The sequence below is a fragment of the Zosterops lateralis genome, assembly GCF_965231275.1.
Source record: "Zosterops lateralis genome assembly, chromosome: 1".
Taxonomy (NCBI): domain Eukaryota; kingdom Metazoa; phylum Chordata; class Aves; order Passeriformes; family Zosteropidae; genus Zosterops; species Zosterops lateralis.
Window position 1 is genome coordinate 85,744,063 of NC_139762.1, and position 26,511 is coordinate 85,770,573.

Consider the following 26,511-nt stretch of genomic DNA (forward strand, 5'->3'; position numbering starts at 1 on the left):
CTATTTTCAAAATGTCATTTAAATCAAGACTTGCAAATGTATAATTGAATGAAACTATTTGTGATGTGGTACATAAACAATGACAAAATAAAGCATTTATAGTCCATAAGACAGGCACTCAGTGAATTGTTGACATGTGCTTATTTACTTTAATTTATTAGAGAAATTGAATATAGAAGAAGTTTTGTGTCTTGGTAACTCCAAATTCCATAAGTTAATCTTAGAGCAATAAAGAGTCTGGTCCCAACACAGATCAACAGAATGCTATATCAGCACAATACATGAAATTTTCCTACTCTTCCACTGTTAAATTGGAGCTACTTAAATTAACTCTGTTAAATACTCTTGGAATTTTTTTTAGTACGTAGCAGCCAGTTGCACTCACTGAAACATTCTTTTCAAAAAGTTGTATCAATAAAAATATAAGCCTTTGTTAAGAGTAGATTACAACCTTTGTTACATGTCTAGGTTTTGTTTTTAATAAACTAATCTTTTTTGTTGGAAATAGTATTTTCTGCTACTTTGTTTTTAATGCAAATAGCCTGTCTATCTCATGATACCTCCCTTTCCTGCCCTGATATCATGACAGGCTTGCCTACAGACATGCTTTTTAATACTATTTAGCCAGTAGTTCTTGAGTCTGTGAAATCATGAATAGATTTCAAGTTACCCTTTTTTTTTGCATTTATTATTTCTTATTGTAACATGCTTTCCAGGAAATTGGTATGTATAGAATCATGGATGTGGTAATTTTTAGAGGTCACCTTCATTTTGCAAAAGTGTTATTCATATTGCCTGATAGTCACAAGTATTCATCAGGAAATTGTGTAATTTCAAATATTTTACATATGACTGGTTTTATTAGAATTAGTTGCTGTAGGGTAAATCTACTATTGCTAAACCCCACAAAATGACTCTGTAGTGATGATCATGGTGTGGCCTGTGGGGAAGGGGGGAATGTGCCATCATAAGTGAGTCTTCATCTTTGTAATTTCTGGGTCTTGAATCATATTGATTTTGGTAGGCTGAAAAAATTGTTAATGCAACCAGTGGGAGATAAAAGTTAATGTTTGTGTGTGAGAATTTTCTGTCCTGGGAGGTATTACAGTTGCAATGACAGTGTAGAACAGAGCCTGTAGAAGAAAGCTTGCTCTAAATTTTCAGGGGTCTTTGTAAGGAGGTGAGGTAGAGGAGGAAGTAGCACCACTGTTGCAGCTTGGAGAGCTACCAAGAAAAAAAGGCTTGTTTATATTGAGAAACATTGTGCATTAGATTTTTAGAAAAGAGGGGAAAACTGTATTAAACTGTAATGTGCCTGAAGCTCTGCAGGCCTTAAAATGGTGCTGATTTCTCAGTTCCTTGTGTTTCTTCACTCTGGGCATCTGCTGTCTGTTCTTTTAGCAAATCACCACAGACCTGTAGATTTCAGCAGAGCTAGTGAAGTCACTGTACCCTACACACTGCTAAAACACTGGAGAATGCCCTGATAGTAACGTCCACTATTCGTTAAATTAGCAGTTTCTTTTAGTTAATTCATTTTTTGGGATGGGAAGAATATGCTTGATTACATAGACTTCCTTTTGCTTTGCTAACTCTGGGCTATCCTTTTACAATGATGAAATAAACAATCTTTACTGAATTCTTCCATTTTCTGATTTTATCTTGGAGGATTTGTGTATGTCAGGTGTACCAATAAGTCCATCAAGGAAGGGAGATCAAGAGAAGCAGTTTCCATACAGAATTAGATGTTGTGAAGGGCAAGAGATTTGATCAAAAATTCTTCACTAATTTGGTAAATTAAATATTTCAGAGGAGTCCTGGCACTCCTGTGAGGAGGGGCAGCTGTTAAAAATCTGCAGGACATGAACGCAGGCAAAGACTGTGTCCAACCAGAACAACAGGAGGAGTTTAGGTGGACAGAGAGTCAGTCTTAAACCTAGAACTGCTCCAGGGAATTTCACAGTCCAAACTACAGCCTGCTTTTGTGGGGGCAATAGCATTTGCTGCTTGGCACTTCAAGTTTTTAAGAGAAGGGTCACACTTTGCCCACTTTGTCCTAATGATGCCCAAGCAGACCTATTAAAGAGTATTTTTGATTAAAGTTTTTTGGTTTTGCTTTTTTAAAAAAACTCTGTTTAACTTCTTTTTTTAATCTGTAGAGAAACTGACATTCTGAAAAGGGAACTAAATCCTCTATTAGCAGGTACACAGGTGAACGTTAACCACTTTTTTCAGGTCCTTTTCTTTGTTCTCCCTTATATTTTCCTAGGGGCAATATTTTTCTGAAAATACCTTTCACTACTTCCCTTTCTTTTCTTCCCCTGCAGATCTTTCAGAGAAGTAATATAAAACTTTTTCTTTTTTTCATGAAAATAATTTAAAATATTTTTGTTCTGCAAAATAACTGTGGGCAGGAAGACAATAAGGGGAAGAAGTTTTGTTACTATAAAACTGTTTTAAGTTACAGCCAGTAGAAGATTCTGCTGGGTGTCTGTGTAAAGGGTTTGGTAGAGTTGCAAAGTGTGGAACTGAGAAAGGTTGTGCTGGTTTGTGCTCTAACTTGTACATAGAAGTGGGTCTACGGTTCACATGACACAAACTAAGCTGCATCTGATTGTGTTCTGAAAACAGTGTGCCTTCAGGAGTGTTTTCCTACAATAAATTCACTGAATCACAGAATGACTGAGGTAGGAAGGGACCCCTGGAGGTCATCTGGGCCACCTAGAGCCACTGGTCCAGGAATTGCATTTTTAGTTTCAGAGAAAAGAGGGAAAATACACTGCTGTACAAGCCTAAAAGACACTTGGCTTTTCTTTACCCTCCCACCTTCCATCAGGTGAGCAGGTTTGGGTGCAGAGACAAGATGGTGTCAGTGCCCTCATGCCAGTTTGCAGGTGTAGTACCTAGAAATGAAGAACTGTGCTCTTGTTCAGATTGAAGAAATGTAACTAATGGTAATTTGACTGAAAAACAAATGAGGTATTTAGCTGCTAATTAAAATAGTCATTCCATTTGAGCCCAGTATGGAACTGAGAGAGTGAAAAGGACCTTACATAAGCAGGCAGATCCGTGAAAGTGTCAACAACCTCTTGTTTAACCTTGGATTTTGTTTTAATGCTTAATTATACTTTAAAGCATTAAAGTACTTCTGTGAAAACTAAAATGTGCAGTCATCACCTGATACTTCCAGCTGTACTCTTGCTCCTTGTCCCAGCAGAAGGGAGGGGAAAAGGTAAAAAAATTGTTGTTTGAGATTAAGATGGAGAGCTCACTTAACTGTTGCTATCATTCCTTCCACCCTTTTTTTTTTCCTAGGCTCGACTTGTTTATTTCCAGTTCCTCTTCCTCACTATACTTTACATACTTTTCTTCTCTTTTTAGGAGGGGCAAGAAGCACAGCATAATTCTGAGGACGCAGCTGTCAGTGAGAGTCCATGCCTGCATTGGTAAGTTCCACTGGTAATGTCTGAAAGAGAACAAATAAACAATCAATTGCCAAGAAGGAAATCTGGAAAGTATCAATCAGACTTGACTGTGTTCCAAATTGACAATAATGACCAATAAATTGGTTTTATTATTTTGTTTGTTGCATGCTGAAATTAGGTTGCATTAGCTACACTACCCTTACAGCATGTTAAACATCACAGGGAAGTAGAGCGTTTGACAGTTAAGTCAGATGATTGGGTGGTGCTTTGAAGACTCTTCAATTATCTGTCTTGTCACAGCCTTTTTGTGCACCTGTAAAAGACTGTGTTCTGCATTAGGAATGGGATCTGAAGAATTGTTGGCTGATAGCTAACTGCTATATTTTAATAACATATGAAGTATAATACTTCTTGCAGAAGTAATCTTCTACATCTTGCAGATATTGGCTGCATATTTGTCATTATCACAGTGTCAGTGCCTTAAAAACCCTGGTTAGTGCTATCACAAGGAAAAGTCTATGAAATGCAGGTCATAATGTGCATGTCTAAAGAGCTTTAAGGTTGCATGAATGGAGGCTGATGGTCTGGGATGGCATTATGTTCTCCATTCTACAGAGCAGAATGTTTCACCGAGTGTCAGTGGCAAAGCTAATGCTCATGTCCTGGTGGCAGTATGATGCATTCTATGGGAGGCTGGTTTAAAAAAAAAAAAATTAAAAATCTGGTGTGTCTGTTCCACTGTTGTTTTCAGCTTCTCCACAGTAGATTCAAGTCTAATATGTTTAACATGTTGTTGGTCTTGCTTCAAGAAAGCGTAGCTTAAACCTTGAGAAAAGATATTGTCCTTAAAAGAAGGAGGAGAAAGTCAAAGTTTTGTGTCATTTTTACAGTGACTTTCAGAGGATTCAGGCTTTAAATACAGCTAAACTTTTTCCCCTGCCCCCAGGATATGTTATGAAGTGGCATTTCTGAGAATTTGAACTTGAGTATAAGCAACCTACAGAATTCCACAAATACCTCTCATTGAGAACGATCTCTGGGCTGCCTTGTGCAAGAACAGTTTCTCCTCTACTACCATTGACTTGAGGAAGAGCAGTAGAGCAAGCATACATTTTAAGTGTTAGAGAAGGAACAGAGATGATGCAAAATCTAAACTGATTTTATAAATGTGAGTGAAATTAAGAACAGCTTTGAGAAGATTGTTCTTGTTAGGTCTGGAAGTATATTTGGCAAAACAGACCAGTGCAGCAAGACAAGATTTGATAAGTTTCCCGGATTGAGGTTTTATAAAAAGAATTTTCATGTAATTTTTTTTTTCTCCAGAGTGCAGCCATCGAGGAATTGGAGCACATAAAGTTCTGAGCTTCAATGTGTAGTTGCATTGTTATCTGTTCTAATTCAAGCTTACCGTGGGCAATTAGCCATATTAATGTGCATGTATCTTAATTGTTCCTGTATGAAAGTGTAGTCCCTTGTCAGGTGCTGTTGCTCTCTGGCAGCAGAGATGCATTCAGCAGTGAGTACAGAGGAAGACAGGCTGCAAAACTTGAGTCCAGATTTCAAACTCCTAGAGAAAGAGGTGTGTTTGGATATGGGCTTTTGGCTTGGTTCATTATAGTCAAAAAAAGCCAAATGCAAGTTCTGGTTCTAATTTCCATCCCCCCTGCTGAAGTTTAGATTTTTGGGGCAAGTTTTTGTTTCAGCCCCTAGCTTGATGTAATGCAGTTTATTTTCTCTTATTTTCTTTTTCATTTTTGCATATCAAGCTTGTCATATTTTTTGGTATTGGATAGTTTGAAAGAGTCAGGGAACATTCTGTGTTTCTTACTAATGGTGCTCTTTGCAGAGCTGTGCCTGGCAGTCAAACCTGACACAGAGTAAGAGGGTTATTTCACTGGCACAGTGGGTGCTGCTTGTGTGTGTGTTTGTGTACATCAGCTGCCTGTTAACTTCTCTTTTGAAATGCAAGCATTAGGTATTAGATGTTAAAAGATATGTTACATATTTGGAGAAGAAGCCAGGAGCTAGAGGAATCCGAGATGGTGTAACATGGAGTAAAGCTGTCATGCTTTGGGTGTTTTCTTTCTGTCTTCACAGTCTCCATGGAAAGCATTGTGGTTAGCAATGTTACTGACTCTGCAAAGTCCCCAACAGGTAGCTAGGGCTTCTTTCTGAGAAGGTGTGGTTTATGTAGTGACCTTCCTGCAGAGCCTCCTGTCATATTTGTATTCAGCGTTTTACTTGTTCTTAAGTGCTGATAGGTACAAAGAAATAGCTCTCCTGCCATAAACTCTCCCATTTCAAAGTTTGATCAATATTTTTTTTAATTCTTTCTAGCTCATTGTACTTTTAAATTGTGGGAAATAACAGAAGTGTTTATGTTCAGATGTCCAGATAGAGTTTTCCATCATTAGCGACTTCAAATCTCTGGAGAATTCATTGGGCTTCAGTGTCAGAGGAGGTATTGACTACAAGCCAATATTTTTGAGACCTGGGAAGACTTGCAAGTCCCATGTCAAGTGGGGTAGGGTTTTTTGGTTTTAGGCAGAGCAGGGAAGAAATAACTTGGGTGCCGAAGTTGTGGTGTGTTCTACCCCGTTAAATATGAGTCCCTCTTAAATACCTTAATTTAATGCAATAATACTTTCTCTTTTTTTTTTTTTTTTTATTCTCAATTTGAGTTCTTTTCCTATGTACATACTAAGGACTTTCAGCATGAAGGAACAAATTTTCTTTTAAATATTACTCTATTCTCCCATTTTGGCTTTATCCTAATTAAATTATCAGGATTAATTATTAGCTAATACTTTTAAGTGGTTTGAATACAAACTTCAGTATTTAGAATATTTCTTTATATCAAAAGAGCATTGTTGAAACCAGTTCCATTCAGAGAACATAACAAATTTAAAATTGTAGACGTATTTTTGTATTGTTGATGTCCAAAGACCTTAGTGGATGAATCAGACAATCAAGAGAGTTGGAAGGAACCTTAAAAGTCCTCTAGTTCTAACCCGCTGCTGTGGGCAGGGATGCCACCCACTAAAACTGGTTGCTCAGGACCTCATCCAAGCTGGCCTTCAACACTTTCAGCGATCAGGCACGTACAGCTTCTCTGGGCATCCTGTTCTAGTCCCCCACCACCCTCAGAGTAAAGAATTTCTTCCTAACTTCTAATTTAAATCTGCACTTTCTCAGTTAAGAACCATTGCCTCTTGTCCTATCGCTAGCTGCTGTTTTTCATTTTTAAAAGACTGCTTTGATTACTGCAAGGCTGCTGTAAGGTCTCCTTGAAGCCTTGTCTTCTCCAGGCTGAAGAGCCCCAGTTCTCTCAGTCTTCACAGGAGAAGTGACCAGAGGGCTGGAGTATCTTTGTGCCTGCCAGACTTGTTCTACCTGGTCCATGTCCCTGTGCTGGGGAACCCAGAGCTGGATGCAGTGCTCCAGGTGGGGTCTCACCAGGGCAGAGTAGAGGGGCAGAATCCCCTCACTCACCCTTCTGGCCGCTCTTTTGATGCAGCCCAGGACATAGTTGGCCTTCTGGGCTCTGAGTGCTCCTTAAATCAGATAGTGTCAATTGTAGGGGTTTTTTTCCCACAAGCTTTTTAATCTGACCTTTTATTCAAATCACATTTATTATAAGTTACTACCCTTGTGGGAAAAGTCTTTTGTGTATTTTTGGCAACCATATGACTTTGTATTTAGTTGTGTCTTAACGTTATTTTAGTTTGTATATATTTAACAATTACAGGGCTCAGCTGAACCCTTGATGAAATCTAATGTAAATGAGAATGTAACTATAGAGAGTGAACACCAACAATGTCAAAAGGTTTGACCCCTGAAAACTAAATGGAACATTTTAGTCAGAGCAACATTATGACAGTGACGTTTTAAAGATCTTTACCAGATCCACCTTTCCTGCAGATGGACTTGGTTTAACCATTAAGTCTTTGGTTGGCCAGCTGTTTGCAGCTCCTGCTTTATTTGTTTGTTCGTTGCTTCATAGTTTGTTTTTTTTTCTCGAAATGTGGTGTGATCTCTGAGAGAAAATGCACCATTTGCTCTTACGTATCTGGATGCTGTATTTAGCCCCAGAGAGTCCCATGTCCTCTTCTAAAATGCTTATGCCTGTGGTGTTAAATCAGGAGTGTTGCAATCAATGCTGAAAATGATATTTGGACAGGGATCCACGACAATGACTTAGAATGATTCTGCCAAAAGAAGCTTGATATAAGCTTCAGTTGTTAATACAATGTAATACAAGAAGAATGCAAATAAGAAAAGTTGATGTGATTCTCAGTGCATGTATTGACCTGGGATTACTTAGAGTACTGTGGCTTGGAAGGTCAGCAAATGTTGCAAGGAGTATTTTAAATTTTACTACCTTTTTGTGTCAGTTTATTATTAAAAAAACCCCAAACCAAATAAAATAACAAAACCAACCAAAACACATGCCCAGGACCCCCAGTCAGTTTTTTAAAATGCTTTTGTACTAAAAAAATATTTTTTTTTGTATGATTATATCCCTCTACTATATTTGTGCAGTTTTATCTACCAATAGATTAAAAATAATTTGCATAGATGTTTTTATATATTACATATCATAGGTTGACTCAGTGTGAGCTCTAAACAGAGTGCAAGTATATTATTGCTAGAGTCTTGCAAAATATATAATATAGCTTTGGTATTAGTAGTTGTAACCATTTTATAATCCTGTTCTGTTGGCTCTTGCATGTGAGGAGATGCAGAGTTACCTCCACAGTGGATTATTCCCAACTCTGGGACACTAGTGTTGTCATGCTGCACAGCTGCTCTTTCTAGCCCCTACTGTCAGGGCATCTGTGTTAACCAGCAGTGTTAGCACCAATAACCCAGCCTTTCCACTGAGCTCTTGGGATTATCTCTTTGATATCCCCTTGCTCCTAATATCATTTATGAAATGTAGCCATAAATATCTTCTTGTGGCTGTATTGTTCTGTGATACCTGAGGGGAAGCTGTAAGCTGGTTGTAACCAAGGGGACTAGTAGAAGCCAGCTGTTTTTATTTGTCCTGTAATAGCTGAACTATGCAGCTAGTCCTTTTTTCCATGTACAGTTTTCCCTCCTGTTATCCATTATGTGGACTTGTTGCGTGTGTTAGAGCAGATATGATTAGATTCTGCAACTATTTCTGTATCTATTGAACCTTCTGGTAGGACTTGCACCTGAAGCATGTGGAGGGACAAGTTCCTCCCCAGTGGAACCACAGTGCTTTCACAAAGACAAAATCTTGTCTTGTGTCTGTTACTGTACCTGGGCCTTTGTTGCAGAGAAGTTGAGATACATGGACTGAAAAGGGGAAGATAAGTGGTTTTTCCTCTTAAGAGTATAGCATTGAAGTGTTGAAAAGTCAGTGCTGTTATGGTTAAGGAAATATGAAACCATGTTGCATTTTATTCTCTCAGAGAAAAGTTAAGTGTGTGACTACAACCCATGTTCTTAGTACTATCTTGCATGAGATGCTTCTGCCTGCAAATATCATTACTCCATTTCATCTTTCTGGAATTTGTGCATGTGCTGAGTGCTGGAGTAGGTTTTTCACAGCCATGGGCAATGTGAAGTTCCTCTAGCTCATGCTTTTAAAACATGGTTGCTTTGGGGTTTTTTTAAAGGAAATAACCTACAGATTTTAAAATAAACAGCTTTCTTTTGATAAGGGAATTTCTGAACACACTAAGAAAAGGAGTCTCATTAAAAAGATTTTCTAGAGGAATCTTAATTCTGGGACTGAGCTCTTCATTTGGGCAAGTAGTGATACATTCTAAAGAAAGAGAGGAACTTTGGGTTGTTTGAAGGACATTTTACAGTTTTATGTTCAGTGCTAGGCATTCCTAATAGAAAACATTTTCAGTTTGAGAGAGGGAACATGTGGAGAGCATTAGCAGTTCAGTAAAACGTGCAACCAATTCGGATTTAATTTAAAGGGAACAAAAGAGGTGCCTTGAGAATTTGTCGGAAGCGCTGTGGTTTTGCCTTCTTTGCACTGATGGTAACAGGAGAGAGAGAGAGAGGTGAGTTGAAATTGCTTTATCGAATATCTTCTTAGCATAATTGGGACCAAAAAGACTGTGATTAATGGATTTAACGGTGCTACACAGGGATCTTGCATGCATTATGGATTTGTAATCATGATATGCTTCCTATGGCTCTTGCTGTAACTTGGTAAAAATCCTGACTTAAATGAAGATAATAAACAACATGCTTATTAGATGTAAACTGACATCACACAAATTGAAAAAACCTGAGAAAGAATGCCAGAACTCGAGGGGAGTTTTTAAGGGTTAGGCTTTTTTAATAGAATAATTTGAGTTCTAGTTAAGGCAGTGCACACAATACTTACTGGGGCCTGCATCCAGATGTGATTGGACATATCTGGTTCAGCTCTCTTTGAGTGAAATGTGAAAAAGCTGCAAAGGCTGTGATAAAAATACCTTTTTCAGCTTTTAGGATTATTTAAATTTTCTTTCCTGAGAATGTGGAACACAGATGCTCTAAGTAAAATCCCCTGGTTCCCAGATCAGATTACTTTGTGAAGAATCTATCCATATAAATAACTTGTGGTTTTGCTTTAAAAATGTACACCTCTTTAAATTGAAATGTTAGATTTCTGTTGTACTTTTCGTGCACGTGTTTAGTCAGCCGCCTTTGTGGGCATGAGCCATGTACTTCCCTGGAACTTGTGATTTTCCTTCTGTTATCTCACTGAGAAAGCTCTGGGCCAGTCCTGTAGGATCTCAGAAGCTGTTTGAGGCAAGGGTAGATTTCCAAGATTTGCCCTGCAAATTTGATTTAAATTATGGTACTTAAAATAGATTTTGTAGCAAGAACCAAGAGGCTGTAGAGCAGCTAATGCCTCCATTAGCAGTGGCATTTTCATATTAAAGTGGTAGTTTCTTGCATTAATGGGCTTACTCCAGATTTGAAAGGACATCTGTGGGGCATGCTCATGGGATGCTTTTCTTGTCTTGGGAAGCATTGTCTTAAAATGTGAAAGCTTAACTAACTCAACTCGCACTGGGAAGTGCTGCAGAAATTGAGTGAAATGTATTTGAATTCGGATATCCTCTTTCTAACTTTTTTTGCCTGACAATTTCCTCTTTTTTTTTTTTTTTTTTCAAATGTAACAATCTACAAGGAAGATGGAATCTACTTTTGACTCTGAATAGCAAGATTTTAAGCAAGTCTTATTTGTAAACAAAATAAAAATGACAATAGAATTTCCTCAATAAAGGAAACCATCTCCTCATAAAGTCAGGAAGGGAAATTAGTATAATACTTTACTTCCCACTGCCCAACAGAAGTCTGTTTAGACTTGTTTCAGGTTTTTTTTCTAAAGTAATTATAAAGTATCATGTTATTGATTTGTGGAATTTTTATAAGTTGTTTTTTCCCCCTGCAATTGTAACATGTCTTCTTGAAGATGAAAAAAACATCTGTACAAAAACCTAAACGTTTATAAATGCTTCTAATTGACTCCTTTGAAAATAACTGGTAAGAACAGTTGTATCTATGCCAATGAGGTCAGTGCCATTGATAGCACATCAATAGCTGTTGATAGTTTTCATAAAGTTTCCCTTTTTGCTTATTTGCACTTCCCTCATGTATTACAGATATTTCTATTGACAGACAAAGCAGTTCTTCTTCTTATGGTCAGTATTCAGACTGTTAAACTCATTTTGCTGTAGACTGAAGTACAGCATGTTCAAGCCCATAATTAAATGGGAAAAAGTTCATATTGAATATCTTCAAATAAATTAGCATTACACTTGGAAAAGAACAGAATTATTTGTTTCTTGCCTCCATGTAAACCTGCTTTATACATAAGATTGAAACCAAAAAAGTGATTTGGATTCAGATTAGTTCTCTTGAAACAGTCCAGCATGCTCTCATGTTTTAAGCTTTCCCTTCCTGCAGAACAGTAAAATGAAATTAAAGACATAAACTATGAGAAGAGAAATTAGAAGCTATTACTTAAAAGCTGTGGGTTTGGAATAGGAAATGTTGGCATTTCCATGTGATGTTATTTTCACCCCAAATTCTGATTTAGCCTTGTTTGTAAGGAAGGCACAGGGTTGCTGATTTTGCTGAAGTGGAATTACACTAAATACAGTTTCATCCTCCCTGAGGTGTTCTGAGATGCATGTCCTGTACATGTAGTGTAATACAAGGGAAGAAGAGGTGTTAGTTCATAAAAAAGAGAATCAAGCATGGAAAAGAAGCTTCTCTTCAAAATTAAGCATTACATGTAAGCTTTTTGTGCCTTATGATGGTTTATTTCATATTTGGTTAAAAAAGCAAATTGTATCCGTGTCATTGAAATGGAAGCTCAAGAGATGCATGTTTGAACACTGTCAGACTGATTAGCTTTAAAAATGGTGTAAGTAAAATGTGCAAACTTATGGTCGATGATGCTGCAAACAAGCGGCACTTGCCACTTTTGTGAACTTGATGCAAGTCAGGTATATGAGTATCATATTTCAGCCAGGGCTATGTTCTTTCAGTCCTTATACTTACTGAAAGAAAAGTTAAATTTTGTTACCGTTTGAAGATGTCACTGTGGAAGGTGATATAAAATACATCTGGTTTCATAATGCTGTTCAACTGATTTTTTGTATGGTTTAATAACTTTTTTCTCTACTATGATACGTAATGATAAATGCACTATCTCATAATTCAGCAGTCAAGAAAGAGTTGCTCTCTGTTGTTGATTTTCATTATGGCATTCAAATAGTGCATACTATTCTTTCCTTGCCTTCAGCTATTCTATTCCTCTTTCGTTTATATTCTTTTCATCTTTTTCATGTGCAGCTGCTTTTATTTCTGTAGAAAGTAAGATGATTTAATTTGGAAATTGTGTGCTTCTCCATTTATTTCTTTCATGAAAGAAATACTTCAGAGACTGAGGAGCCTTAAATAAATAGATGGCAGAGCACCCTGATGTAATATATGTTGTTTTCTCTAAGACTGTCGAGTGAGATACACCAAATTGACACAGTTTCAAGAATAAAGTGCTTACTATCATGAAAAAATATTGTGACAGTACCTGTGGAAGCATTTAGATGAAATTTTCATCTTGGGTTCAGAAAATGCCATGGTCAGATGTGGTTGTGAGTGCTGGAAGAAGCACCACTGGTTTTCACTGTGGTTTTGTACATGTATGAACTTGGTGAAATTAGGGAAATCATGGTATCTCTATCTAGAAGAGGGAAAGAGAGAAATGGCAATGTTTAATTGGGAATATTATGTAATGCAGAAAATATGCTTTATTTCACAACTTTTCATGTCTTCAAGTATTTTTAAGTACGAGCTTTCCTTCTCTGGGCATGGGCGTTTTGTTTGGAGGGGAGGGGAGAGTTTGTTTGGTTTTGGTGTTATTTTTTTGGTTGATTGGTTTTCTTGTGTTTTTTTATGTGCAGCATCTGTATTTTAATAATAATAACAGCTACATTAAGGCTTTCTTTTCCTGCTTATGACTCAACAAGGGCCATAAAAATATAGGCTAAGAAGGGGTAAAGTTACAACCTCTTTTTTTAGAACCTCACCAGTTACTGTGGCTGAGCAGCATGCTATTGTGAGATGTAGGATGTCATAAGCTATGTCAATTTGTATTTAGCAGTTTGAGATAAGTCTGGTATGTATGAAGTTATATATCAGGTTTCTTTTAACCTTTCAGACATTAAATATTTAGCTCTGGTCTTTCTATTTAAACGTGAATAGGAATATGTTGGTAAACTCTTTGCTTAAAAAAGGCCCTGTTTCTGCAGGCCCTGTTTATTTCTCCCTGTGGCTGTCTACAAGGTTTATACATCAGCTTTAAGAGTCAGGATGTCTAAAAAGTGGCATACCCAGTAAAATTGTTTCTGTACTGGGGAGTGAAATATAAGTGTTGGATGTCTTCCTTACTTCTTCCCATAATCCTAAATTCAGGTTCAACAGACACTTAAAAGCCTATTCAGAATCAAATGCCTGTGGAGACATTTTCTTTCTCCTTGACTTTGTGTGAAATAGAGAAGGCTGAGAGTGTGGAAAGATTCTTGTCAGGCTGGGCACAGGAGGAGGCTTGGGACTGATCTCACCTGTGCCCGGGGGCTGGGGCTTTCCTCAGCCCTTTCGACAGTAGAGCTTATTCTGCGATGTGTGAGGGCTGCGTGGGCTGTTCTGGCTGGGGAGGATGGTGATGATGCTGGCAGGACAGCAGCCAGCTGTGACTGCCTTTCTGCTTCTTGCTGCTCAGAATACGCATGTATGGTTCCTTGTATCTTCATCAGAAATAAGTCAGGAGGCTTCCTTACCTTTTTTTTCCCCCGTGCTGTTATGCTAAAATGCTTTGTGTTGTGCTTAGGGAAAACCTGCTGTAGAAAACGTGGGTGTGTTTGCCTGAAAGATCTAGCACCCTAAGTAACTAAGCAGAAAACCTTTATCAAATTCCTTACAAGGGAGTTCTGCCATATTTTATTCTCTTCAACAACAGTATATTACAACTTACTAATTTTTATTAATACCAATATGTTTAAATTCACAGTACTTTAAAAATACTTTGGAACCAAAAAGAGTGGGTGATCAAATAAAATCTGCCCCTACATATTTGCTGGAATAGCCAGCTACTACTGCAGTATTCTCGGGGTAGTATAATCTGAGAAAAGGGCACTACAAGGATACTCTGAACAGCTCCTAATGCCCTGTGTGTGTGCATATGCTGTGCTTTTGACACAAGGTGAGTACACGTGATAAATACCAAGCACCTATAGCTACCCTAGACAACACACTCTGGTGCACTCTGGTAGCAATGACTGAGTATCCTGGATTTGCACCCTGAGGTTAGTGGTCTGCACATTGCTGTCACCATGGTCTTCCTGTTTTATATTGTGTACTGCAACTGTTGTGTGTGGTCTCCCCTTCTGTACAGTGCATGTTTTAGGCTGACATTGTCATTTGCAGGTCTTTACTAGGACTTTGGGAGGGGTTTTTCTAACCCAACAGCTGTGAGATTGAATCTTGTTGTTTTAAAGCCACTAAAATGCATATAATTTGGTACCAACTAGCAGGACCTAAAGGACCATCTGTGAGTTAGCAGTATCTGTTTGTCTAGCTGCCTGTTACCTTGGGGTGCTGGGTACTGTTTTCAGCTGGTCCCTGGGGATGCTTGTCGGGAAGGCAGGAGGTGGGAGTAATTCAAACACAGAAATTCCCAGTTTCTAAATTTCTCAGTAGGAAAAGACAGAACAAAAAGCTAAACAGGAAAACTGCAGGTGCTATGCAGAAAAAGCAATTTTGCAATTTTATCTGTTTTGTGAAGACTGAGAACCTTTAGTCTTACTCTTAAAAAAAAAAACAAAAACAAACAAAACAAAAAACAAAAACAAAACAAAACAAAAACAAACAAACAAACAAAAACACAAAGAAAAGAGATCACCCAGATCTCAAAAGAATGCTTCAATGCAAAAAAACCCTCCAAATACAAAAGGAAACAGCATGGATTTAGTTCTTCCCTCATTTCTTTGAGGCAGGAAAGCAGTATGACCCTTGCAAGCCTTTTTTCAGCTGCCAGGTTGCTTCAAGTCAGGCAGAATTATTCTTTCTCATATTGCTTAAATTGCTTTCAGCTATGTAGGAAAAACCTGTTTCTAGGTGAAAGTTTACTGCTGTACCCCTGCCAGGGTTTCTCTCGTTGTCAGCCTCCCAGTGAGGCCAGGAATCAGCCACTGGCCTCCTCTGCCATGGGGAGCAGAGCCAGCCCAGAGGCACATCTGAGCATCTCAGTTATGGTCCTGCCCTGAATTGCTCTTACTCCACTGACCATACAGGGAACAGATTTGGGAGAGGAATTGCCTGGTTGAGAGGTGTGCATACACTCCATTGCCCATTTCTGGTTTCTGTCTTCAGAGTCCTGATAGTCATTCTTGAATGACAGCAGCTTTTTATTGAAGTTTGGTTCCTTGCCAAGCTGTGAGTATAGTTGCACTGATTTCTTTTTCTTAGTTCCTGTCATGATCTAATGCATAATTTGTGTATGTAAATTTACTTGCTGGAATAACTCCTCTCAAGTTTTGCTGGAAAGAAGTTTAAGAGTGAGTAAGATTCAGGAATTCAGGCTGTGAGTTACCTCCATTGGCTCTAAGGTCTGTCATATGGAATCACTGGAGTCTCCTCTGCGCATGGACTGAAAGCTTTGCAAAGCCTGAGACAAAAATTACCAACACTGGAATGCAAGATTTTCTGGGCAAACCCTTGCCCCAAAAGGTGGTTTGGTGTGAGAGCTGGTTCATTTTACCCTTATGAAGAACCAGTCCTGGACTCAAATGAGATGGTGCTTTTTGATAACTTGTACCAGGCAGTTTCCCAGGGATCAGATGTGCAGGTACATGCCTTCCCAGGAGAAGAGGAAAGTTAGTTTTACTCTGGTCTTTCTGACATGACCTCTCTCCGAGCGTGCCATGTTAAATGCCAAGCTGCAAATGCTTAAAAAGGGGATTTATTTTCATTTTGTGTCTGTCCTTCCTATTACTGCCAAAGAGTTACTCTCTGGCATTGCCTGTTCCTTTCTGAGCCTGATGCCCTGCAGCTGGTGGTTTGTGGAGGCGGCTGGTGCCTGCCTGTGCCTCCTGCTGACAGATGGGTTGGACAGGCAGCCCCAGTGCTTCGCACACAGCCTACTGCCTGTCTTGCCTTTGGGGGTGCACTCAGCTCTACTTTGGCATTCAGCACCCAGCTGGAAAGATCTTTCCTGTGTTTCCAAAGAATGATAAGGAAAAGGAGGAGAGAGTCACTTTGTGGGCTGTAGCTGTACCTGTCTTCTTCCCACTGAAAAAACAAGGGATCTGTTTTTAGGGCAGCTGAATGTCCTGGGCATCTAAATAAGATACCTTATCAGAGGTGGCTGTGGCACATGTCAGCATTCACCCCTTTTACCCTGTCTTGTTGGTAGATAGTGAAACTGTCAGTTTTGCCTTTTTGGTATGACAGCCAGCAGTGACCCAACTATGTCCCAGTGACCTCTTCAGGTCTGTCTGTACTGATGCTGCTTATGTGCTTGTATATGCAAGGCAAGGTTGCTTTTAATTTTTCTTTTTTTCTTACCTCATTGATAGTGCATGAAATGTATTACGACCTCTGTACTTCTTATCAGGGTTAGCTTGTTTTCATCAGGAAGAAAAACAGTAGCAGATTTTGGACGAAGAACCCAAATTCCTATATGCCCACTATTTCTTTGCATGAATATTTTGGGGTTAAGTAACATCAGAATTATGCAGGGAACCTCTTACATTTACTTTCATCAACTTCTCATTTCAGAATAAAAGTAGCTGTTATGGATGGAGCATTTGCTCGCAGATGTGTGTTTGTCATTTTGAGCATCATATCCGAATTAGAAGTTGAGTGTTTTAGTGTTACAAGGAAGTTTCTTGGCCAGTGTAAATTAGGGTGGATCCCCACCTTCAGCATTCACCCCTTCCTTTGTCTGTCTAAAGCAGTTGCCTGAGCAGTCAGGTCCATCTCTTTCTGTTGGTCTAGTGCTTTTTCAGTAATCCCATGGTCTTCATGGGCAGCAGGAAGTGTGTGTGCAACTAAGAACTTGACATCTTCCCCTGAACCTGAGGCTCCTGAAGTGCTGCCTCATGCCTGACAAAGCAGGCAGCTTGCCTGTGGCTTTCAGGGGTTTTAATCAAACTGAACAAAACACATGCTGGGGAACAAGGTGATGTTCATGTTCTGTGGATTTCTTACATGTGCCCCAAGTGACTGGATTAGTTTTTCCCTTATGAGGTAATTAGGATTATGTTTCTCAGGGTTCACTTCTTTAACAGTCTTGGTCAAATATAAGGAGATTAAATTTCTTGGACAAATGGGTTTTCGTGAGAATGGATATTTCTTTTACATTTTGATTCGTAAGACTTTCATTAAACATATATTAGCAAATAGCCCAGTTTTCTCAATCTTAGGTTTATTGTTCCATGTTCTCTTGATTTTTTTGTAGCTGTCTGGTACTTTGGCTGCTCTGAACTGCATGAGTAGGAAGGAAGGAAGGCCGGCCATACTGTGCTGCTTATGTTTACAGAAAATGAATGAACATCTCTGGACAGCTGCAAAACAAATGCTGGTTAGATACACTTGGTTCTCTCCTTTCAGCTCTGGAAAATTTCATCCTAGATTATTTTTTAAAAATTGTTGTTTTTGTTAGGTGTTGTCTTTCTTTAAGTGTACTTTCTGATCATCTCCTGAAACCTGAATACTGTTCCCTTTTTGCAGCTCAATCACATGGGCAGTAGGAAAAATTTTACTTTCTCTTGCCTGGGGACAACTGTGCAGGTAGAAAACAGGTAGCTGACAGGCAGGATCTGTGGGAGCATTCCTTGCTAGCAAGTGAGGTAAAAGCAGAAAACCTTATTCTGTTTTCTAAAGGGAAACCATTTTGTGGTTGCTAGGAACCAAGAAGAAAGAGTAGTACTATATCCACCCCTTGCAACATGGGTTTGCATATTTGGAAAACTAAGAAGGTAATAATGTAGTGGTAAATAAGTCTAGCATCCTCAGGAAGCAGTCATTTGTAGGAAAGTTGTGAATACATGGTATTGCTGTTGTGCTTTGCTGAAATAGAATAGGCTTGCAAGCACGTACAGTGTACAGGTACAGTGGAAGTAAGTGCAGAACTGACTTATGTTATACTGAATGATCAAAAGAAACTATGAAGGTGATTGTTTTATTTTGTAAATAATGAGCAATTATTTTACATGCATTAATTAGGTTATTCCCAATGGATAATTTCTGTTTGATTTTCATCTTCCTGCTTAAAAACAGTGGGCAAGCATGAAGTGATTCACAAATGGGCTGTGTAAGAAAATGACCTTTGCTGGATCAGATCGAAGGTCCTTTTAGGCCAGTCTCCCAGTCTTTCTGCTTCTCTTTACAACTGATAGTTGAACTGTTGAAGTGAAGAATAAGAAGAGCAGTGACAGTGTTTCACCATAGCACTCTCTCTCCATCCTCTGGATGTTTTGTGCTTCAAGGACTCAAAGGTGGTGTCTGCAAGGTTGGTGTCTTTGCCAAGTCAAAGTTAGTCATCCTCTGTAGATTTTCCGTCTGGAAACTTGCTCAGCTACATTTGAGACACCCTTCAAACTTCTAGTGTATAGAAAATATCACAAGCCAAGCATGAGTTCAAACAATTCAACTCCATCTGGATGAAGGAGAGGTGTTAGTTGTTTTGGGTTTGTTTGGTGGTTAATTATTTTATTATTATTTTTTGGTTTTTGTTGGTTTTTTTGTTAGTTGGTTGTAGTTTGTTGGTTTGTTTACTTTTTGGTTTGGTTTGGCTTGTGGTTTTTTTTTTTTTTTTTTTTTTTTTTTTTTATTTTATTTTATTTTTTTTAATTATTATTATTATTATTTTTTACTTGAAACTTTAATTTTATTCCCTGTAGCTGTATTGGAAAAGGAGCTCACTGTTCACCTTCAGCTGAAAGCTCAGTAGTTATCCCTCTCAGCTACTCTGCCACACTCTCATCAGATCATCTCTTTAAGGAGTGGAAATCTCCATAAAGGATGGGAAATGCCTGTAAAGTATTCAGGAATGGCCTGGGTGTCCTATGCAATAGGCTCCAGTGCAAACTAGACTGTCTTTACTGTGTTTATGCTTCCTTAAAATACTTAAACAGTTATCTGCTGTGACTAAGTTGACTTATGGCAAAACTGAAAAAGCTAGAGCATTATATATGTTGTTCAAGACTCAGTCTTACTTGTAATTGCTATTGAAAATGTGAGTACACTATTTCTTTAACCAGTACTTTAATGCTTCTTTCTTCTTTGTGCTCTTTTAAAAATAATTCCAAGGATCATTTTTCTCTGGAGCAGCCAAAAAGCGACGTTGCTACAGAACTGATCACCTGATCAGCTTCTGAGTGACAAAATTCAATTAAAGACCATCACTATATGGAGGGTTTGTAGGATTTTAAAACCCCACCAAAATACTCACAAAACCCCCAATGAAACAACCCAAAAAACCCCACACCAAATATGTAACACTGCTCTGCGTTGAATTTTATCTCTATTTGCCTCTTCTATTACCCAGTAAGTATTGGGCATTCCTTTGTCATTTCTTCACAGCCGAAACACTTACCTCCTTTGTTCATTCTGCTCAAATGTGTCTTCCTTTCCATGTAACATTTTTGTTCACATTCTTTATGATTGTGGTGATCAGCACAGAGCCTGTATATCAGTTAATTAGACCTCGTATTAAAAAATTCTAAGTGTAACTTGGATATAATTTTAGCTCTGGACTTTCTGAGGAGTTCATGAAGATCTGAGCTTGCCCTAATACATCTCTTCTGATGTGAAAATTATGATGTACCCTGATGCATATTTAGGTTTATTGAAGGAGCCAGAACTAACCTTTGTGTTCATTGTTCCAGGATGGGCTTGTCTTAACTTGAATGTGATTAATCACCACACATCTGTTCTTCATTCTAATCAAAATGTAACTAATACCTCTTTTTGCTTGCTCATCACTGATTTTTCATGAATCCATAACAGACTCAAGAAAAAGGTTTGCTGTGTTTGGCTGAAATTTGAGATCATTTGAGTAAAATTACTTGAATATCACCGGTAAATTTCAATTAATGTTATTTAGTAAGAATTATGTCTATAATTTGACAGAAAACAGGTCTTTGCTTTTTGAGCTCATTACCTTATCAGAAATAACACCACTTCTCCGTCACTGCAGTTTCCCCTCTACTTGTTGAACTGCCAAAGATACAGTGCTTGTGTGGCTGTTTTTCTCTTCTCCTTCATGATGGTACTTTCATAAGGCTTGAATGCAAGAATTTTCTGTGGACATTTGCTGAGGCAGTTTTCCTGTTTGTAAAGGCCCAGCAATTTGTTGAGCTTATCGATGATTTTAAATATTTAAGGTTTAAGAAATGTTAGTGTGGTGTCCCAACTACGTGACACGTCTTGTCCCATGTCATGCCTTGTGCACACATGGGAAGTAAAATAAAATACAGTAATAGTTTTCTACCTTCTGGTCAGTTTGGTGATTTGGGAGAGCTGTAGGACCCCTAACTGAGGATTAGCTAAATTCAGGTTGTGGTTCCCAAGGGGCACTTTGCTGCCTCTTACCTCTCTATCACATTTTAACATCCTCTCAGTTCCATGGGTGGCTCTGCTAGACTGTGCTCCTTGCTGGATCCACCAGAATTTAGTGGGATTACTAGGAATAATCATAGTCTATGTCCTGGCACAGGAGGGGGATGAACTCCAAGCACAGTGCTAAAAGATGTTTTATATATTCCACAATTTTAACCAAAAAAAAAAAAAGCTTTTTCTTAATCCTCTGAAACTTTGCACAGGTAATGGAGATTGTTTTTCAAGTAGGTGCTAACTGGCAATGCGTTATCCAAACCAGTAAAAATATTCTGTTGAGGAAACTTGTTTCTTGTCCTGCTTTATATCTAATACATTTTAAGTCTTCTGGTCTCCTTGTCCTCCTGTTATTTTCACTCTCTGAACAGATTTTTTGAATTTCAAGCCAAGAACAGTTGCATTAATTTCTGCTGAAGCTCTGGGAGCTTAGTGTCTCTTGAAATCAGTCCCTTTATTTGTCAAATACTCGTATTTTGAAGACATGTTTTTGTTTGGGTTTTTTTCCCCATTTCTGCTTTCCAGTGTCTTAGAGTTGTACACTTCAGTCACTGGTACTTGTTCACCAGCAGGAAATATGCTGATGAATTCTGTTTTATTACTTGGCTGCTCAGTCACTGTGAATTCCCCTTTGATATGGGTTGAAAATCCTAAAGCTTCACAGTCTGTTTGCATGTGTAAATCTGACCCACAGTGGCAAAGTATGAGGGTTCTGAGGGCAATTACTGCTGAGCAGGGAGGGCAGCTGATACGCCCTGTGTACAGAGGAGGTCAGTTTACCATGGAAACCAAAAAATGTCTCTGCAAATCTGCTACATATATCAGAAATGTAAAGTGACTCATGAGGTATAAGCATTGCTTTCCACAAGGAAAAGAAGAATCCTCTGCAGCTTTAGTTTTCATGCACATGGGTGTTTATGGATGTTAATTTGAAAATTTGTGCGTGCTTTCAAAACTGTGTGCTCTAAAGAATGTGCTCTGGGAAATTGGTGCTATTTTGCACTGTTCTGTATTAAAGTTGGTTTACTACATCACATCTAGTAAAAATCACTTTAGGCAAGTATTTATTTTCTGCTAGTCTGTATGAAAGGATTTAAGACTGGCAAGGGCATCCTTTGAGAGCAGTCCTCTGCTATCCCATATTTCATTATCTGCTCTATAAAATTCCTACTTAATATACATGGATATTGCAACGACCACTCTTTTTGTTTTCAGTTACATCTACAAATTTCTAAGTTCACCCTCTAAATCTGGGATAAAATTGAATTTCTGCTAGGCCTGCAGCCCAAGATTTAATTACTGCTGATCTGTCTTGGCATCCAAAATTTGGGAACAGCTGAGTGTGCTGAATCAGATCTTTAGCCTGTGCAAACTAATTATTTTGTAAGTCAGCTGAGAAGCTGGTACAGCCTGTATGTCATTTCTGTCATGTATAGATGTGAAATACTTATGCTGATCTTTGTTGTTGCTTGCTCTGTAGATTTTGGGTTCAAAGTGGCAAGGAGCTTTCAAGCTGGAATCTGAGAGTGGAATAAAATTAAGATAAACACAGTTGGGATAGAGATCAGTAGTCAAAGATTAATTAAGGTCTCATGCTCAAATTTCAGATTGAACATTTCTGTTCAGCAGCAGTTCTCCTTTAGAGATTCTATAGAATTAGTTTTATGCTGAGTATATTTTCATTGCATTGCTTTTAATCAACAGAGTGTTGTATGTGGCATGTGTCAATGTATATTGACAACTTAGAAGCACTGGACAAATGTCTAGAGTAGTGGGAAGGAAGGGACTACAGGTTTGTCTATGAGACTTGAATTTCTGAATCCAAACAGTTTATCTTGAGCAAATTATGACATGGATTGGTACTGGATGCTGCTGTGTTGCACACCCTGGAGATTTCCAAAGGAGCAGCTATGAAGGCATTTAAATTGACTGAAGACTTTCACTGGGATTACAGGAGATTATTTGGCACCAAAAAGGAAATTTGAGGATCTAGAAATACTGTTGAGGCTACTAAGCTAACTCAAGTGGAAAAAACCCAACCAACTTGTCCTTCTCTACCTTCCTGAGGGAATACTGGCTTCTGAGGATGAGGAATGTCTAAGTGGTGTATATATATGTTACAGTGCTCTTGGTCACCTTCATATCCAAATGGAACACTTGAATTTCCTCATTGCTTTAGGAAAAAAAAAAATTATGGCATTACTGGGGAAGCTTTCAGTGCTTCTGTGAACAGATACCTGGGTTGAAATGAAGCTGAGTTAATTCAATACTGACTCACTCCTAGAGGACAGGTCAGCTGAGCAGAGGTAAAATACTGCTGCAACAGTCAGACAACTGCATGGGAAAGAGATTGAAACAGAGTAAGGTAATTAGAGCAGGAGACAAATGTATTGCATGACACTGTGTACATGATTAAGGCTAGAATCAACAGCAACCTTCCTGAAGGTCTTTGGCTGTAACACCAAAAGGAAGGAGTATAAAAGTGGAAACAAAGCATTATTTCTATTATGATTTCTTTTATATGCTTACATGCAAGGTACTTTCCAAATACTTGAAAAGGATAATCTCTGCTTCAAAGCATTCATTTTTTGACTACAGAAATGTAGAAAGGTATATGTAGTTTAAATGCCTAATTGCCCATCCAGAAAATACTTAAAACAGTTAAGGTTAAGAGTTAAACTTTTAAAAGTTAGGAACTTTTGTGGAATTACATTAGACTTCAAAGCTTTTATTATGGTATATTTCAGATCTTTTTATCTGTAATCTTTTCTTGGCCATGCATACTGTGGAAGAAGAAAAGGCTGAATGGGGATAATTGCTTATGGAGTTTAGCTCCTGCTAGGTCAGACAACTGTGTGCATTAGATGTTGGGTGAGAAGGACCTATGCACCAAATACCACAGGTTGTGGCACACTTCTCACCATCCTACAGGCAATTAAATGGCAGAGTGAGGCACTGACAGATGTAATCACAGCCTAGAAGTGATGATGGGCAGTGCATTTCCCAGATGTGATATGTTCCTTAATTAACCGTGGCATACAAGTCTTAGAGTTGTGTTCAGCTTGCAGAAAGGCTCTTGTCAAATTCTGCAATGTGGCATCCAGGGCTGAGTGTAGGGTTTCTGGGAAGACTTAAGTGAATCTGTGTCGTGGACTTCTTGGCACATCTGGAACTGCCCTAATGGATGGTGTGGGAAGGTTAAGGTTGTCTGTGGGAACTCAGATTTTGCCAGTGGTTTTCTCAGTTATTTGCAGGCATTAAAAGTATGTTGACATTGACAAACTCAGATTTAACTTCAAGTGCTACAGGGAACATGTGTTAGAAACCACCAAGGTATTTTTGTTTTGGTAGCTAACTTCTCTGGCTGCCTCTAGAGGAGAAAAGGAACAAAGTAAAGTTTCTTTCTTCCATGGCTGAACCATTTTTTCCTTTCTCATCTTTCCCTGACTGCCTCTTTGCCTCCCAGAAGGGAGAGAAGAGGGGACAGACAGCAGATGGCTAAAGCTGGTTTGGCTAAAAAAAAATTAACAGTGAATGAAGAGTAGGGTCTTACAAAAACAAGCATTAGGTGATATTAACAAGAGGCAAAGCTTACCGGACTGACTTGTAGCTAACCTGATGATCATCTTCTATGACAGAAGTGTCACTCAGAGAATGCTAAGGATTAGTGATAAAACAGCTGCTTCTTCCATCACCATGAAGGGAGATGTGATGGAAGATGTGATTTTCTAGGGAGAAAATTGTCATTAAATAACTACTTAACAAGTATAATTTTAGCTTTCTTACATTTCTGTAACTGTAAAGAAGGATGGCACAGTGCACAGTTTTACCCTTCCACTCCTGTCCTTCGTTTTTAGGATGATAGTTACCAAAAGCTGTAAATTATCCCACTGAGTATAAAGACTGTGCAAGAAAAGCTTTAGCACGAGCATACACATTTGAGGTTTTTCTGAGTCGATGTGCAAGACCATATCTAGCTGAATATCTTTCCAAAAAGAGGTTATTGCCAAGTAGGTATTCTGGTGGAGGGTAACCCATGTATGACAGCCAGTACCTCCAGCAGGCATTATATTCCAGGAAAAATGCCACATCAAAACATAAGTCCCTGAGTTGCTAAGCACTGGGTTGTGAGCTTTCTTGTTCTGTTTGCAGCTCTAGGTGGCTATTGCATAGGTTGTGTTATCTCACAGGTTCAACTGAGGTTAACCTCATTTATTTTCTTTACCTTCTCCATTCTCCATCACTTCCTCCCTGTTAGATTCACAATCTACACGAGTACAGAAATCTGTTTCTTTTTTGTATTGAAACACAAAAAATTGGCAGTCAAAATACTCTACAGTTCAATCAAAAGAAATGAATAAATAAATAAATGGTATTTGGTATAGCAAATCAGCCAGGAGTGGAGATATAGTATATTTAAAACATAATTTGTGGTTTCTTCATGAGCTTTTCTAGACATGGCTAACAACATTTGGAAGGTGAGACACTTTATTATTACTTGAAATGAAAATCAGTGAAATTGTGTATGTGATCCTAGAATTAAATGTAAATGGATAATATAGCTAAGGATTTTGCAATATAAATTTTATCTAATTGTATCACTTTAATTTTTTTGTCACATGAGGATTTTATGTATTCAGAAATTAGCAAATCACTGAATCATTGTATCTCATTGTATCTCTTCATGATTACCCCTTTCAGGAGATGTACACAGTGATGTGTATTCTACTTTAGTTGAATGCCTTATAGAGCCTTTCAAAGAACTGGTTTCTGTGGAAGTCTGTGACCAGAGTGGCAACCTTTAGGAGGTTGCTTTTGTGTGTGTCCTGCTGTGTGCTGAGCTGCCACTTACTCCTTCTCCTTGTAGTCCCTATCCCAGAGGCAGAGTGTGTTACACCAACGCTACTCAGTATTCTCTTGGACCATCTCAACAGCACAAGTACCTGGCATGCAAGTTTCTCCTCTTGTCTCCAAGCAGCTGTGTTTCTGTGCCCATGTTATTTTTGTCTTAACAGCTTAAAGAAAAACAAATAAAAAAAATCAAGCTCCACAGGGTGGGGATCCCTAAGCTCTATTCATAAAAGCTTGTTACTCAACTTCACATTATTCTGTGGCAGCTGCATAGTGAAGCTGCTATGCTAAACACACTTTGACCACAGTATTATAAATTCAGTTCCTTTGGCTGTAGGATACAATGGTGGTGGATCATGTTTCAGGGATCAGATAGAAAATACAAAGTCATTGAGGTAGTGTTTTTGTTTGTCCACCTTCAGGAAGGATTGCGATATTTAAAAAGAGATTGCCTGTTAAAGAGAGACCAGTAGGTGTGTGTGCATACACAGTTATGTGCACATCCATCTTCAGCATTATCACACTGTGCTCCTGTTTGGAGAAGGGGACAGCAATGAAAGAAGTTAGTAAGTGGAGACATCAATTAAATCTCACTATTTGAAGGAGAAAACGGTCCTTGCCTCCTTTTTTTGGTCATTCTCTAAAAGCAAGGGACATTTGAGATTTTTCTCTTGTGATGAGAAGGTTCAGCTCCTTTAGAGGTTCTAGAAGAAAGAGAAAGGCAGCAACATTACTGTCTGATTTTACTACTCTGTTTGTTTGGGTTGTTTATTTTTAAAAGCTTAATGCGTATAAATTTAAAAACCCTATTTTTTAACTATAAGAGGATCTGATAGCTAAAACTAAGGAATAAGTAACTTCTATGTTCTAAAATTTCTGTTGCTACTCTCTGATTATCTTGTCCATGATATTTTATAAAATAAGTTAATTTATGTTTCATAACTTTGACTAGCTTTATGATAGATCACTAGACCCTGATATCAGGTGAAGATTTATCTTCATTTTCTGAAATAGTTTGTTCTGTTATGTAGAGACCAAAGATCTTGTTGCTCGTTCAAAATCAACGAGT

At 38.3% G+C, this 26,511-nt stretch overlaps 1 protein-coding gene across 4 annotated transcripts in view; it reads left to right on the forward strand.

Annotated features, from left to right (window-relative positions):
- The window catches only part of FHOD3 (formin homology 2 domain containing 3), a gene marked incomplete at its 5' end in the record, with an annotated part of 370,951 nt that overhangs the window by 53,087 nt on the left and 291,353 nt on the right, over nucleotides 1–26,511 (forward strand). For all 4 annotated transcript variants that reach the window (XM_083878098.1, XM_083878101.1, XM_083878099.1 and 1 more), the window contains one exon: nucleotides 3,382–3,446. In XM_083878098.1, the coding sequence (XP_083734224.1) occupies nucleotides 3,382–3,446 (65 nt within the window). The remainder of the gene's footprint in view (nucleotides 1–3,381; nucleotides 3,447–26,511) is intronic.